General features: G+C 38.3%; 1 protein-coding gene across 1 annotated transcript; it reads left to right on the top strand.

Moving 5' to 3' along the window:
* The first annotated feature begins 191 nt into the window (after positions 1-191).
* On the top strand, positions 192-13,051 carry LOC307137321 (zona pellucida sperm-binding protein 4). The gene is made up of 11 exons (XM_079834921.1): positions 192-490; positions 574-692; positions 4,175-4,538; positions 4,657-4,779; positions 6,034-6,206; positions 6,434-6,531; positions 9,432-9,586; positions 9,675-9,852; positions 11,494-11,632; positions 11,713-11,787; positions 12,949-13,051. The coding sequence occupies exons 1-11, from the start codon at positions 250-252 to the stop codon at positions 12,955-12,957; spliced, it is 1,674 nt and encodes a 557-aa protein (XP_079691047.1). The 5' UTR covers positions 192-249; the 3' UTR covers positions 12,958-13,051.
* The last annotated feature ends 3,213 nt before the right edge of the window (positions 13,052-16,264 follow it).

Here is a 16,264-nt window from a genome sequence, read left to right as displayed (position 1 = left end):
TTTATGACATATTTTGCTTCAAACGCTCGATTTATACGCGCGTGAATGTGGACGCGCAAATGGATTCAAAATATTCAAGCGTCCAACTAGACGCGGACGCGATAAAGCGTCACGTGACCTAATTAATATTCAAGGTGAGCTAATTATACTCAAACTGCTGGAGACAGGTGTTATGAATGAAGGAGCCTAACACTTTAAAGATGTGTTTTTGCAGCACTAGTCGTTCTATCTTTTGCTGCGTTTGCACACATGGCTTGGCAGGGAGTGAAAGCGATCGTTTTGTTTGTGTGCTGTATCGGTTCGGTTCTAGCACATGAGCCGATCTCCACTTTAGATCGTTTTTCTGGAGTAGATTATGATTCTTCTGATGGTGAAGTGCTGGCTCAAGACAGAGGACATGACATGAAATCAGAGGTGGCCGTTTTCTGTAATAATAACACTATGAAAGTGACTTTGCCCTCTGGTTCTCTCAGTCAGGTGAAGATTTTGGGTAAGTGTTAGTATATCAATTGTTTTGTTTTTCATACATGTGATCTTAACTGACATTTTCAATGTTTGCTTAAATATTTCCAGGTTTTGGAGTAAGTGAATCTGTGCTTGAAGCCCCAGAGACCTGTGGATACTCTCTGACACAAGGCCATGGCCATAATGTTTTGCTTGTTGACTACACTGGCTGTCATGTCACCTTGAAGGTATTGAAGTTATGGAAACATTTCTGCTCTTGAAGTTAACTTCAAGTCAGCTTTTAAAGGAGTAGTTATTTACTCACTCTTGATGTTCCCAACCTGCACGCGTTTCTCTCTTCAGTCTAAAAAATGCTAGGTTAAAAATGGACTAACCCAGCAATTGGGTTGTTTTAAGCAAACATTTAACCCAACTGCTGGGTTAACACAACCCAATTGCAGGGTTGGTCCATTTCCAACCCAACTTGGGTTATTTTTAACCCAGCATCTTTTAGAGTGAATTCTGTGAAACACAAGACTTTTTGAGATGTGATTGGTGTTTGTTTTTATTTATTTTGCGCGCAGTAAAGTCGATGTAGTTTGAACCCTATTGACTGCCATAATGTGTTCCACAGAAGAATTACATTTAGGCCTGTTTGCATTATTGGAAGATGCTCTTTGTCTAAAGTGAGTTACAAATGAGTGGCTTTGGATTAAAACTTACAAAACGGGTGAACAAACTATTTAACTCTGACCCATTCAAACAGGACCATGAATGTATATTCAAAAGAGAAAGTTATAGCAAAATGTAATGTCTTTTATGCACCTCTAGAACAAATGCTCTTCATTTGATGTCCAAGCCCTTATCCCCCCCCCCCCCCAAACCTTTCTCCTCTGAGCTACTCTGAATCTTAAAGGGCCAGTTCACCCAAAAATGAAATTTCTGTCACCCGCATATTGTTCCAAACCCGGAAGACCTTCGCTCATCTTCAGAATACAAATTAATATTCTTTTTTTTATGAAGTCTGACAGCTTTCTGTCCCCTAATATAGACTGAGCTCCACTACCAAAGGCGTAGTATAGTACTGATAATATTTACACTATATAGTAGGCCTACTGATAATATTTACAATAATGTATTGAATTAGATTTCTCACATTGTCCCACAGCAACATTACAACGGTGTACATTAATGTACAATGTTTTATAATAATAATTTATTCTATTTAGTGTCCAATTCATTTAACATATTTAATATTGGGGCATCCAAGTTATTTGACATATTTGAACATTTGAAAAAAAGTAACACAGTAGTTACTTTCCCTGGTAATTAGTTACTTTTATAATGTAACTCAGTTACTATTTGGAAGCAGTGTTGCCATAGTTACTTTGAAAAAGTAATCTGATTACTGACTACTCCTTTAAAAGTAACTTAGTTACTTTACAGATTACGTGATTTTTAAAAGTAACTAAGTTAGATTACAAGTTACTTTATTAGTTACATTCAGCAGCTGCCGACAATACCCCTGCCGCCTCAACATAGAAATCACAACCGTTTTGCCAAAACTCACTTTATTGGAAGTGCATTTTTTACAGTAACGTCAACAATGTATCTCCTGACATTTGAAGTTGAAATAAAAAAATATTTCCTGAAAAAAAAGGTTTGAATAAAAAATGTAAATCTTTCTTGACTTAACTTAATATAAATACTCTCCCCGAGATGCAAGAAGAAAGCAAAAAAATTACTAAAATAGTAACTCCCAGTGACTTGGATAAATTACTTTAATCTGGTTACTGGTTTGGAAATTGGAATGTGTTAGATTACTCGTTACTGGAAAAAAGTAGTCAGATTAGAGTAACACGTTACTGCCATCACTGGTAAGAAGTAACAAGTAACTATTACTAATTACTTTTTTAAAGCGTCCAACATTATTTTAACATATTTAATATTGGGGGCATCAAAGTTATTTGAGATTTGAACATTTGAAGGAAAAAAAAAGTAACAGCAGTTACTTTCCCTGGTAATTCATTACTTTTATAATGATGTAACTCAGTTACTAACTCACTTACTATTTGTAAGAAGCAGTGTTGCCACAGTTACTTTGAAAAAATAATCTGATTACTGATTACTCCTTTAAAATAACTTAGTTACTTTTAAAATCAAGTAATATTTAAAGTAACTAAGTTAGATTACGTTACTTTATTAGTTACATTCAGCAGTTGCCGATAACACCCCTGCCGCCTCAACATAGAAATGACAACAGTTTTTGCCAAAACTCACTTTATTGGAAGTGCATTTTTAACAGTAATGTCAACAATGTATCTCCTGACACAAAATATTTCCTGAAAAAAAAAAAAACCCAACATGCTTTAAAACATTTTAATAAAAACGGTCTTTCTTGACTTCACTTAATATAAATACTCTCCCCGAAATGCAAGAGAGCCTATATATTTTATTAAGGAATGACTAAAATAGTAACTCGCGGTGACTTGGATAAGTTACTTTAATCTGATTACTGATTTGGAAATGGTAACGCGTTAGATTACTCGTTAGTGGAAAGAGTCAGAATAGAGTAACTCGTTACTGGCATCACTGGTAAGAAGTAACTAGTAACTATAACTAATTACTTTTTAAAGTGTCCAATTCATTTAACATATTTAATATTGGGGGCATCAAAGTTATTTGACAAATTTGAACATTTGAAAAAGTAATCTGGTTACTCCTTTTAAAATAACTTGGTTACTTTTAAAATCAAGTAATCTATAAAGCTATGAAGTAACCAAGTTGGATTACAAGTTACTGGCATCACTGGTAAGTAGTAACTAGTAACTAAATTACTTTTTTTTTTTTTAGTGATGCTAGTAACTTGTAATCCAACTTGGTTACTTTATAGCGTTATAGAATACTTGATTTTAAAAGTAACTTGGTAACTTTTAAAATCGAGTAATCGGATTACTTTTTCAAAGTAACTGTGGCAACACTGCTTCTTACAAAAAAGTAACCGAGTTACATCATTATAAATAACTAATTACCAGGGAAAGTAACTGCGGTTACTTTTTTCTTCAAATGTCATAACTTTGTTGCCCCCAATATTAAATATGTTAAATGAATAAATTGGACACTTTAAAAGAGTAATTAGTTAGTTACTAGTACTTACAAATAGTAACTGAGTTAGTAACGGTTACATCATATTAAAAAAGTAACAGTACTTTCCCTGGTAATTAGTTACTTTTTTTTCTTCAAATATGTCAAATAACATCGATGCCCCCAATATTAAATGTTAAATGAATAAATTGGACACTTAAAAAAAGTAATTAGTTAGTTACTAGTTACTACTTACCAAAGTGTCCAATTTATTAATTTAACATATTTAATATTGGGGGCATCAAAGTTATTTGACATATTTGAACATTTGAAGAAAAAAAAGTAACTAATTACCAGGGAAAGTAACTATTACTTTTTTAATATGATGTAAGTCAGTTACTAACTCCGTTACTATTTGTAAGAAGTAACTATAACGAATTGCTTTTTTTAAAGTAACGTGCCCAAACACTGATCCTAGGTGCACATGATAGTTATATTTAAATGAATGAGATGGGGATGGCTTGAGGGTGAGTAAATCATGGGGTAATTTTCCTTTTTGGCCGATCTATCCTTTGCATTTGCAACTCATTTTAGAGGCCGAACTTAAGTTTCACCCAGCTTTCTCTCATGATTGTTCTGTCTTTAGGACGGCCGTTATACTCTGAGGGTCCTCTACCCGACTGAAGCTGGAAAGTTGGATGCCGCTATGTTGTCTTGTCATGCAAACCAAAGTCTCACTGCTTCCCTAAAACCGCTGGATGTGCAGTCAGATCAACCGCTGGATGTGCAGTCAGATCAACCGCTGGATGTGCAGTCAGATCAACCGCTGGATGTGCAGTCAGATCAACCGCTGGATGTGCAGTCAGATCAACCGCTGGATGTGCAGTCAGATCAACCGCTGGATGTGCAGTCAGATCAACCATGTCCAAAACTACCCCTTACAGAACCTTCTCAATCATCGCCTTCCCTATACCCACCATCCTTGATACTGCTGAAAAGCAAACCAGGAGGTGAATGTGACGCTTGCTTATGATTGCTCTTTAATGTTAATGATTTTGACTTCATTTCTTTGCATTAAGTCCTGCTGCTTTCCTCAAATTAACTCAGCTTTTCATGTTTTAATTCAAGGCTGCACCATCAATGACGATCAGAAAGTGTCGTGTAGCACGTCGGGTATAACTCGAGAAGAGTGCCTGACCAGAGGATGCTGCTTTGATGCAGACACCTCGGTCTGCTACTATCCCATGGATGGTGTGTTCTTTCTTGTGTACTAATACTGTAACAATGTCAACAATGGTGCCAGGATTTGCACGTCTTTAGCTAAAATCAATATCATTTGTCTTTGAGTAAATTAACTGAAGTAGTACATAGTCTTGGCCACAACCTACCAAAGGTTTGTTGCTTTTGTACATTAAGCTAGTATGGCAGAAACCTAAAAAAATGACACTGCACTTTATTGAATACCGCGTCTTATTCACTAACCGTGTGTACACACCGATTTGTGTGTACGAATATTTTCACAAACAAATCATGATTCATCATTAACCTTCGTTTCTAAATTCACAAAGTAATGTTGAAACAACACGTAGGCTATGCAAAGATCACGTGCTCTTAAATGTTTTAAGATTTAATTAATTTGAACATTTAGATATGTATGTGTGTATGACTGCGTTATTGTTTGAGTGTTTCCTCTACATCAGGGGTGGCGAACTCCGGTCCTGGATAGTTTTGCTTCAACCCTAATCAAACACCTGAACAAGCTTATGCTCTGAAGGGTTGCTAGCATAGATGTACATAAGGCTAGATGTCTCGTCCGCTGCTGGCCAATGGAGGTGGACGTCTGCTCCTGGCAGCCATCTTGTCTCAGTCAGCTCGCTCACTCCTAACATTGTGTTTTAATGGTGCGTGTGCTTTTTAAATAACCATAACTTGATCAATTTTCTACCGATTTTCAAACTGTTTGGTTTGTTATAAACGTCAGAGATGTAGTTATGACACTGCACACTTATGAATAATTATTCATAATTTGTTCAAGCATCCAGAATTATAGCCACGTTAATAACGTTTGTAAGAAACCAAACCGTTTGTAAATCCGTCAAGATTTCAGCGAGATAAGAGTATTTGTGTTCAGATCACTCGCCTTACAGAAAGCTTGCCTGAGACAAGATGGCCGCCGTGATGACGTTAGAGACTCCGCCGTAAGACATCTAGCCTTTATTATGGATGTCTATGATTTTAAACCCAAAATTACCCACTACATTTGAATGGATACCGGGTCTCATTCACTAACTGTTTGCTGAGAGCGAAAGGAAAGTTTCCAGAATGCACTTTTATGGACCTGTTATGGTTGGAGCATCTAATGCAAATTTCTAACCTTGTGCATGTGGTCACATGTTTCCTTTAGACTACTCCAAGTGTATTACCGTTGGAACGAGGTTAAGAATACACGTGTTGTATAAATACTTGACTGTGCTGTTTCCATTAGTCTCAACCTTGTTTTCCCAGAATGCACTGCTGATATGAATTTTGTGTTTGCAATTCACAACGATTTCGCAAACGTCCCTGTGGACCCGATGAGCTTCATTGTTGCTGGGAAGACTGGTTGCAAACCTGTTATCGCCAACAAAGACTTCGCCATCTTCAAATTTTCTGTCACTGAGTGTGGAACGCGTTCTTTTGTAAGTATTTTGACTTGTTTTTTTCTCTCTCCAATGAATTTTCAAAAATATCAGCTTAATTTTCCATATATATGCCATCTGTATTTGCTCAGTAGCGGCAGGTTTTTATTTATTTAGTCCCTTTCACTTCTTCAGACGCCCCTTCTGCTGGCTCTGGCTTGTACATTGATTCAACTGGTGGATTGAAAGAATATTTTTATTTTATTATTATTTTTTTCTTCCATCAGGTCATCGGCGAGACGACAATTTACCTGGCTGAGGTACAGACCGTCATCAAAGTTCGCAACCTGAAGTATGGCATGATCTCCAGAGATAATCCCATCAGGTTTTTGCAAATTGTTTCTTTTCTCTATTTGTTTGTCCCCGAAGGGCAAGTTGTTTTGCAACAAGACCAACATGCATGCATGAAAACAGTTTACAAACATTAAAAATACCTAAATAATGCAAGACTGCAGCAGCCCAAAAGTCTACACTCTAAAAAATGCTGGGTTAAAAATAACCCAAGTTGGGTTGAAAATGGACTAACCCAGCAATTGGGTCGTTTTAAAGGATTAGTTATCTTTTAAATAAACTTTTGCTGATAATTTACTCACACCCATGTCATCCAAGATGTCAATTTCTTTTTGACTGCAGAAAGATATGAAGTTTTGATAAACACTCCAGGGTTTTTCTCCATATAATGGACTTCAATGGGCTCCAAACGGTTCAAGGTCAAAATGAGTTTCAATGCAGCTTCAAAGGGCTTTAAACGACACCAGATGATGAATAAGGGTCTTATCTAGCCAAACCATCAGTTTCTGAGAGAAACCCAGCAGTATTTATGCTGTTATTTTACCTCTTATCAGACGAACGTGATCATCTCTGAGCTCCACCATAACTTCCACTAAGTGAGGTCAAATACGAGTGTGGTCATAGATATATTGATCGTAGATGCCTCATTCTACTGATCCGTACAGGCGCTAATGAGGCATCTACGTATACATCTATGAACACGCTCGTATTTGACATGACATTGAGTGATTAACTCCCGTCAAGCCAGTGATGACGAAAATAGTCTGCACACTTTCATTCAGCGAGTCTTCAGTCATACCTTTCAATAAAATAAAACCTCATATTTTCTTAATTTTTTACTTAAAGGTCCCATGGCATGAAATTTTCATTTTATGAGGTTTTTCAACATTAATATGAGTTCCCCTAGCCTGAATATTGTCCCCAAGTGGATAGAAATGTTGATCGGTGTAAAACCGAGTTCTGGCTGTCTTTCTCTGCCTTTGAGAAAATGACAGGCCAGACGAGCCAATCCTGAAGTCTCCTGGTTTGACGTCCAAGCAGGAGCGGTTACCTCCCTTTCCTCCGCCCAGAGAATCTGCCACGCCCATGCAAACGCTCGTCGAGAGATCATTGCATCATTGCTTGTGAACGAGTGAACTGGCAGTTTCTCAGTGTTTGGATGTACAAATGAAAACAGAAGTCTTTTTTCAGTTCCTTCTGATCTGTGATCAGTGATTTCTGATGTGTAGCTAATTATTTATTCGTGCACACAATGCGGCTTCTCTCTCTCCAGACAGAATGGTGTTTTCGTGTTTTATATCTTGTGAGTCAGTGTTTTTGTACGTCCTCGTCGCGTCTATCGGTTCTAAAATGTGCATACAGTCATGAGTTTCTGCTCAATATCAGCAGAGATACGCCGAAGCTCGGCCTTCAACATCCCCGACCCCCAGTACTGCATCTGGCCCACAGCGGAGGCACCAAACGCGGCGTGAGATTAAGCAGAAGGGGGGTAAGGGTGAGCATATCCGGGCTAGCCAGCCTAGCCCCACAATAAACTGGATTACATTCGATTACTGCTGTTGTGTCTTTGTTTGCGCTGTGTACTCAACGCGCGTCACTGACGCTTTTATTTTATTTTAAAAATAATGCTATTATCAACACTTTTAACTCGTTCATCTCGACAGCTGTAATGGTACTTTGCATGTGTTACAAAGTTGGTAGAATAATGACGAAGAGACGGACTCGGTGTGACTGTTTATTCAGAACTCTCAGATACAGACACAATAAACTCGCGCTGACTGACAGCGCTCTCATAACTCAGTAGTTACTATAAATAACTTTGTTAGCAATCGCTGAGCTCAGTCTCTGATACATTAGTGATGTCCGGTTCGCGAACGATCTTTCTTTTGAACCAGTTCTTTTTAGTGAACCGAATCAGTTCACCAAATCGGACTGAATCATTCTAAACGGTTCGCGTCTCCAGTCAGCGCTGATCCATAATTTACTAAAGTTACTAACTTTCTGACATGAGTGACAGTCCCTCCGACTAGAGAGACTAATAACCTGAAGTATATGCTGTAACTAAAACAGTTCAGACATGCTGAGAACTGATGTGAAGTGAACTCAGGTCCATCCGTCTCTCTGGCAGACTCGTGCCTGCTCGTGCCTCGTTAAACCACGCCCCCTCCGCTCATATAAAATGCAAAGATGTCAGCCAATCACAACAGTGGGTGTTTTTACTGAAGTCTCACAGCAGACACGCCTCTTGAAGCAGGGCATTCAAGCCACAGGGCAAACAGCAGTATAGAAAAAATGCCTTTTATTTCTAAATTATGACATTTTATGATGTAAAAGTCATACTAACAATATAAGTACAGCTCAGGAAACATTATAAAATAATAGAAAAATGCCATGCCATGGGACCTTTAAGAAAATAAAAACTTCTTAAGAATTGCACTTAGGAACATTCTTACGAACTTCTTAGAATTTATCTTAAGAATTTTCGTAACTTAAGATTTTCGTGAATCCGGCCCCTGATCTTTTAATGCATGGTTCCAAGCCTTTGTAATCTTTCATCAAAATGTGGTAACTTCCTCGGTCTCTGAAACAACCTTCCTGTTCAGCTTTTCTTTTTTTTTTTCTTTCACCTTGGTCACATGGTTGGTGTAGTTTTAAAGTCACAAAGGGTGGGATTGCAGTATTTATTAGAAACTTAAATGCGCACCTTTTTCATATGCCTTGGTAATTTTTAAATAAACCTGTCACTCTGAGATCACAGCAATAGCAAAATCAAGTCCTGCCCTACTTTTCTTCTCTCCCTGAAACGTTTGAGCTATTTCACACAACTTGTCACAATGGGAATAAAAACACTTGCAATGGTTTCATGCCGACTTTAATAAAATGGCAATGTAAAGATTCTTTTATTCTCATTTTTCCTTTTGCTCTGTGCTCCAGACTGATGGTTGAATGCCGCTATCCGAAGGTTTTGGCTGATCCTCGGCTCTCCAGACCTGTGCTGGCCAGTGCAGGGTATATGGTAATGAGTCCCAGTCTTCCTCCATACCTGCTCTCTGAAGGACTGTTTGGAGTTCAGCTTTTGATTTCTGAGGGTGAATATCTCTCTAGTTGTCACACTGGTTTCTCTGGTTGATCAGAATGGCAATCGGATGATCTCTTCTGCCCCCTTTTCCCTTGCAGATGCGACTTTCACCAACTTCTATCCACACTGTCATCTGCCCCTACATGTTCTTCTGGGGAAGCCTGTATATCTGGAGTTGCGTCTGAGCTCTCCCCAACCTGCAGCTACACTTCTAGTTCACTACTGTGTGGCCTATCCACGCTCCGCTACCAGTGCCCTGATTCTGCTTTTTGAGGGGTGAGAACCTGAATTTTAAATTGAAAGCAAATGATTGATGCAGATTTGCAACTTTTAATTTAAATGGAATTTAAAAATTAATTTTGAAATCAAATGCACATCTGCAATGTCGAATTTTTAAATGGATAAACACAATGTATGGTTGTGAGCCCAGTTTGAAAGTTAAACTATTACAAAGTTTAAAATATTACATTGTTAGTTGTCTGTCAGTAGATGCACAATTGTTCAAAATGCCACATATAGAAGCTTCTTTGTCTTATATTTTTATATTTAGTTACCTTCCGTAATGCTTACCTGTGAACTTCCTTGAATTTCAGTTAAATAAGTTACAGAGGCTGGTAAGATCTTAAAGGGTTAGTTCACCCAAAAATGTAAATTCTGTCATTAATGACTTCCCCTCATGTGGTTGGACACCCGTCAGACCTCCGTTCATCTTCAGACACAAATGAAGATATTTTAGTGTAAATCTGATGCTCTGAAAGGCCTCCATTGGCTCAATGCACTTTACACTCTCAAGACCCTTTAAAGACGTCGTTACAAAGTCCATCTCACTACAGTGGCTCTACAATAACTTTATGAAGTGACGAGAATAGATTTTGTGCTAAACCTAAATAACGACTTATATAGTTATGACTGATTTCAAAACACTGCATCATGAAGCTTCGAAGACTTACTGATTCATAACGCTATTTCAGCGGTTTGGATCGGCAAAGTCACGTGATTTCAGCAGTTTGACACACAGATATCCATAATAAAGGCTAGATGTCTTACGGCGGAGTCTCTAACGTCATCACGGCGGCCATCTTGTCTCAGGCAAGCTTTCTGTAAGGCGAGTGATCTGAACACAAATACTCTCATCTCACTGAAATCTTGACGGATTTACAAATGGTTTGGTTTCTTACAAACTTTATTAATGTGGCTATAATTATGGATGCTTGAACAAATTATGAATTATCCATAAGTGTGCTGTCATAACTACATCTCTGACGTTTATAACAAACCAAACAGTTTGAAAATCGGTAGAAAATTGAGCAAGTTATGGTTATTCAAAAAGTACACGCACCATTAAAACCATGTTAGTGAGCGAGCTGACTGAGACAAGATGGCCGCCAGGTGTGGACGTCCACCTCCATTGGCCAGCAGCGGACGAGACATCTAGCCTTTATTATGTATATCTATGGTTTGACACGCGATCTGAATCATGATTCGACTCACTGATTCATAACGCTTCTAAGCTTCATGAGGCCGTGTTTTGAAATCGTCATCACTATAAGTCGTTATTTAGGGGTTTTTTTCCGCACAAAAACTATTCTCGTCTTCATAAAGTTATTGTAGAGCCACTGTAGTGAGATGGACTTTGTATCGACGTCTTTAGTGTCTTTTAAGGGTCTTGAGAGTGTAAAGTGAGCCAATGGAGGCCTTTCAGAGCCATCAGATTTACACTAAAATATCTTCATTTGTGTCTGAAGATGAACGGAGGTCTGACGGCATGAGGGGGAAGTCATTAATAACAAATTACTTTTTTTTTTTTTTTTTTTGGGTGAACTAACCCTTTAAGCAAAACTTTTAAATATGCATATGTCGGATGTCTCTTTATCCATCATGATCAATCCTTGATAGCGATTGTTTATTTTTCTGCAGATGCCCAAATCCTCTGGACTCTGGCAGCACCTCCATCCTTTATGTGAAACATCTGCCTCAGAATCGGTACCAGCGTCGCTTTGAGATTAAAGCCTTTCAGTTCATGGATTTGTCCACCAATAAATATATAAACGAGGAGGTAACGACTAGACGACAGGGGAATCATAATCATGAATTTGGGAAGGTAACCTGACGCTTGTGTTTCCTCCCTGCAAACAGATTTACTTCATGTGTTCAACTGAAGTGTGCATGCCCTCGGTGTCACCCTGTGCAGAGACCTGCTTTGATGGAAAGGTGTGTTGTGCATAATTTATATACATTAAAGGGATAGTTCACCCAAAAATGAAAAATTAGCCCATGATTTACTCACCCTCAAGTCATCCTAGGTGTGTATGACAACTCAGATTTTATTCATCTGAAAGAAGAACATTACAAAAGTCCAGGCTAATCCAAGCATTAGAAGTGGATTCATAGTTGCTCTGTTTTTGAAGTCCATAAAAAGTGCATCTGTCTGTCATATAACTGCTCTGGGGTGTTAATAAAGGCCTTCTGAAGCGAATCAACACATTTGTGTAAGAAAAATATACACATTAACTTTATCAAGTAAACTTTCGACCGACCACCCGTGGAAAAGTGTTGAATGTTGACGGTGAAACTCAAGATGTGTCAGACGAAAGTTAACCTGATAAAGTTTTAAATGTGTATATTTTTCTTACACAAACGCGTTGATTCGCTTCAGAAGGCCTTTATTAACACCCCAGAGCCGCTGGAGCAGTTATATGACGGACAGATGCACTTTATAATGGACTTCAAAAACAGAGCAACTATGAATCCAATTCTAATGCTTGGATTAGCCTGGACTTTTGTAATATAACTAATTTTATTCGTATGAAAAAAGAATGTCATATACACCTCGGATGACTTGAGGGAGTAAATTATGGGCTAATTTTAATTTTTGGATGAACTTTCCCTTTAAAGGCAAGCTCACACTACAGGACTGCAAAACTACCTGTGGCGCTCACAGTAAACCGCAGGGTTTTTGTCATTTTGTCGTAGCAGAGTGTGTACCAAACACAATGCAGATGAGGCGCACAAACTGAACCAGCCAACTTAGTCTAATTTTGTGCATAAATGTATTATAGATTGTTTACCATCTTCAATTTGATTGGCTGGATTAGTTCCACCTTGTTGCATCGAACACACTAAAATCGTGGTAATATTTTCAAATGTGTTGGACATTATGATGATGTCTGTAACCGCTTGGAGACTGGCTCAGATGCTCATAGTGCTGATTTGGCTGCAAAACCCCACAGGAAATCTCTTGGAAATCTCTGCAACCGCAAAATCCAACCAGAAGTCATGTTGTGAGCTTGCCTTGAGTTACTCAAATGTTCACGATGGATTACAATGACTCATTTCTTCTTCTTCTGCAATGTGATGTTGATTTTGTTGTAGTCTTCATGAAGAGGCCCAGCTGAACCGCTGGCAGTTGGAGTGTGTGAATCCTCTTGTGTTTGTGCAGTCTAACTTCAAATAAAACAAATTTTTTTTTTATCTCTCTTTGTGCAAGATGTACATTTCTATCAAGTATTTAAGACTAAAGCATCTTAACTGTCCAGGGATGCAAACTTTTCAGCAGGTTGACAAAGATGTGAACTTGGGTGGAAAAATGTAAGTTGATCGTGATTAAAAACCACACATGAACAAGCTGAAAACTCAAAATACAAGAAACTGTCAACATGACTTTTGAAATATTGCCTTTTTAACATGCGATTTTAAGGGTGTTAACACTTGTTTGGTCCGGACCAAAAAACAAAACGTATAGTCCTGGGGCCTGTACCATGATGGTAGTTTAACAAACTCTGGGTTACAGGATTAGTTTTGAGTTGACAAAACCAAACCAGGCTTTGTTTGGTCACGATGCCGATCATCAGCTTTCTGTCAACTCAGGCTTTGATCCTGAGTTTAAGAGTTTACCCCTAAACTGGGGTAAAGTGAGCCACAGGAGCTTTTTTTTTTATTATTATTATTTTTTTAAATAAGCCACAATTTTTGAACCCTTTGTCAGAGATGAATTCTAATTTAAAATGACATCCTGAAAATACTTTAGACATGTTCATTTCTTATCTTGAGGACCCCATAAGTAAAGAATGGCTCATCTTACCCCACTTTCCCCTATTAACAAATAATCTTCTGTCTCTGACATGGTTTTAAAGATATTTCTTATCCTTTTCTTGGCCTTCAAATGTCTTGAAATGCACATATGTAGATCAGGGAGCGCCTCAACCCCTGTGTAGTGCTTCTCTATATGGGCGAATGACGGAAGGATTTAAAGTGTGAAAATTAAACTGGCAAAAAATGAGGACTTTCTATACCTATTAAACAATTTAATCACAATTAATATAATAAATTTGGGATTTCATAGATCTTGGGCTCATTTTTGGCTGATGATGACTCAAAATTCAGAACCAAATCAGAAAAAAAAGCTGGAATGTTTTCTAAGTAAAGACTTGTTTTATGAGCTCGACCAAAAACAGAATTGTGTAATCTAACACACAGATATGGGTTACATGAATGTACTGCAATATTTTTCAGGATTACCATAAAAACCATCCTCATATGCAGTGTATATACACTTTTCAAATATATTCATTTCAAGATGTAACATGGCGGTGATTTAAATGTAGCCTTTGTAAAAATATAAAGCAAAACATTAAATGTGACTAGTATTTTCCAAATTGACTAGCAGCATTCTTGCACATCCCTAATAATATGCCTAAACGTTTACAAATATGAATTAAACACTAGATTGTTATACATATGTCATTCTGGCTAACAGAGGGTTTTTGTTATTCAAAACAAATGTTTTTTCTTTATAATCAGGCACTAACTGAGCCACCTGTGCAAAACTACAACTGAGCTATCATCACTTTAAGGCCACCTTTTAGCTCAGAGATAGTTTTTGAACATAAGCACATTATAAATGTTTTATTAGTGTTATCCAGAAGGACACGTCATATATCTAAAGTGCACCAGTGACCGAAAAGGTCAAAATATCAACATTTTTACAGACGGTTGCTGATATTTGCACATGATTTGGGGCTCCTACTTATACATTTATGCATTTGGCAGATGCTTTTAGCCAAAGCGACTTACAGTGCATTCAAATTGTTTAGTCGTCTTCCCGCTCAGAAGTGACCGGACACCTACAAATGAAACTTCCTCCACCCCAGTAAAACCAATGCAATTTCTTCAATAATATTTTTTCTATTTTCCTTTGTATTTTGAGATGATTTGATGGTACTTATTAATGTTTATGCAATACACTCTAAAAAATGCTGGGCTAAAAACAACCCAAGTTGGGTTGAAAATGGACAAACCCAGTGATTGGGTTGTTTTAACACAGCGATTGATTGGGTTGTTTTAACACAGCGATTGATTGGGCTGTTTCAACGCACCGATTGATTGGGTTGTTTTAACGCAGCGATTGATTGGGTTGTTTCAACGCACCGATTGATTGGGTTGTTTCAACGCACCGATTGATTGGGCTGTTTTAACGCAGCGATTGATTGGGTTGTTTCAACGCACCGATTGATTGGGTTGTTTCAACGCACCGATTGATTGGGTTGTTTTAACGCACCGATTGATTGGGCTGTTTTAACGCAGCGATTGATTGGGTTGTTTTAACGCACCGATTGATTGGGTTGTTTTAACGCACCGATTGATTGGGTTGTTTCAACGCAGCGATTGATTGGGTTGTTTTAACGCAGCGATTGATTGGGTTGTTCTAACGCAGCGATTGATTGGGTTGTTTTAACGCAGCGATTGATTGGGTTGTTTCAACGCAGCGATTGATTGGGTTGTTTCAACGCAGCGATTGATTGGGTTGTTTTAACGCAGCGATTGATTGGGTTGTTTTAACGCAGCGATTGATTGGGTTGTTTTTACGCAGCGATTGATTGGGTTGTTCTAACGCAGCGATTGATTGGGTTGTTTTAACGCAGCGATTGATTGGGTTGTTTTTACGCAGCGATTGATTGGGTTGTTTTTACGCACCGATTGATTGGGTTGTTTTTACGCACCGATTGATTGGGTTGTTTTAACGCACCGATTGATTGGGTTGTTTTAACGCACCGATTGATTGGGTTGTTTTTACGCAGCGATTGATTGGGTTGTTTTAACGCACCGATTGATTGGGTTATTTTAACGCACCGATTGATTGGGTTGTTTTAACGCAGCGATTCATTGGGTTGTTTCAACGCACCGATTGATTGGGTTGTTTCAACGCAGCGATTCATTGGGTTGTTTCAACGCACCGATTGATTGGGTTGTTTTAACGCAGCGATTGATTGGGTTGTTTTAACGCAGCGATTCATTGGGTTGTTTTAACGCACCGATTGATTGGGTTGTTTTAACGCACCGATTGATTGGGTTGTTTTAACGCACCGATTGATTGGGCTGTTTTAACGCAGCGATTGATTGGGCTGTTTTAGCACAGCGATTCATTGGGTTGTTTCAACGCACCGATTGATTGGGTTGTTTTAACGCACCGATTGATTGGGTTGTTTTAACACACCGATTGATTGGGCTGTTTTAACGCAGCGATTGATTGGGCTGTTTTAGCACAGCGATTCATTGGGTTGTTTCAACGCACCGATTGATTGGGCTGTTTTAACGCAGCGATTCATTGGGTTGTTTCAACGCAGCGATTGATTGGGTTGTTTTAACGCAGCGATTGATTGGGTTGTTTTTACGCAGCGATTGATTGGGT

Source organism: Gobio gobio, assembly GCF_949357685.1.
Source record: "Gobio gobio genome assembly, chromosome: 14".
In the NCBI taxonomy this organism is placed as follows: Eukaryota; Metazoa; Chordata; class Actinopteri; order Cypriniformes; family Gobionidae; genus Gobio; species Gobio gobio.
The sequence above is the reverse complement of the archived record's forward strand: the minus strand, read 5'-3'. Positions and strand labels throughout refer to the sequence as shown.

Bases quoted from the DNA above. Each gene is read 5' to 3' on its own strand.
- LOC307137321 (XM_079834921.1), top strand. From the start codon at position 250: ATGGCTTGGCAGGGAGTGAAAGCGATCGTTTTGTTTGTGTGCTGTATC. The intron at 6,207-6,433 runs GTAAGTATTTTG...TTCTTCCATCAG, and splicing joins AGTGTGGAACGCGTTCTTTT to GTCATCGGCGAGACGACAAT. The intron at 9,853-11,493 runs GTGAGAACCTGA...ATTTTTCTGCAG, and splicing joins CTGATTCTGCTTTTTGAGGG to ATGCCCAAATCCTCTGGACT.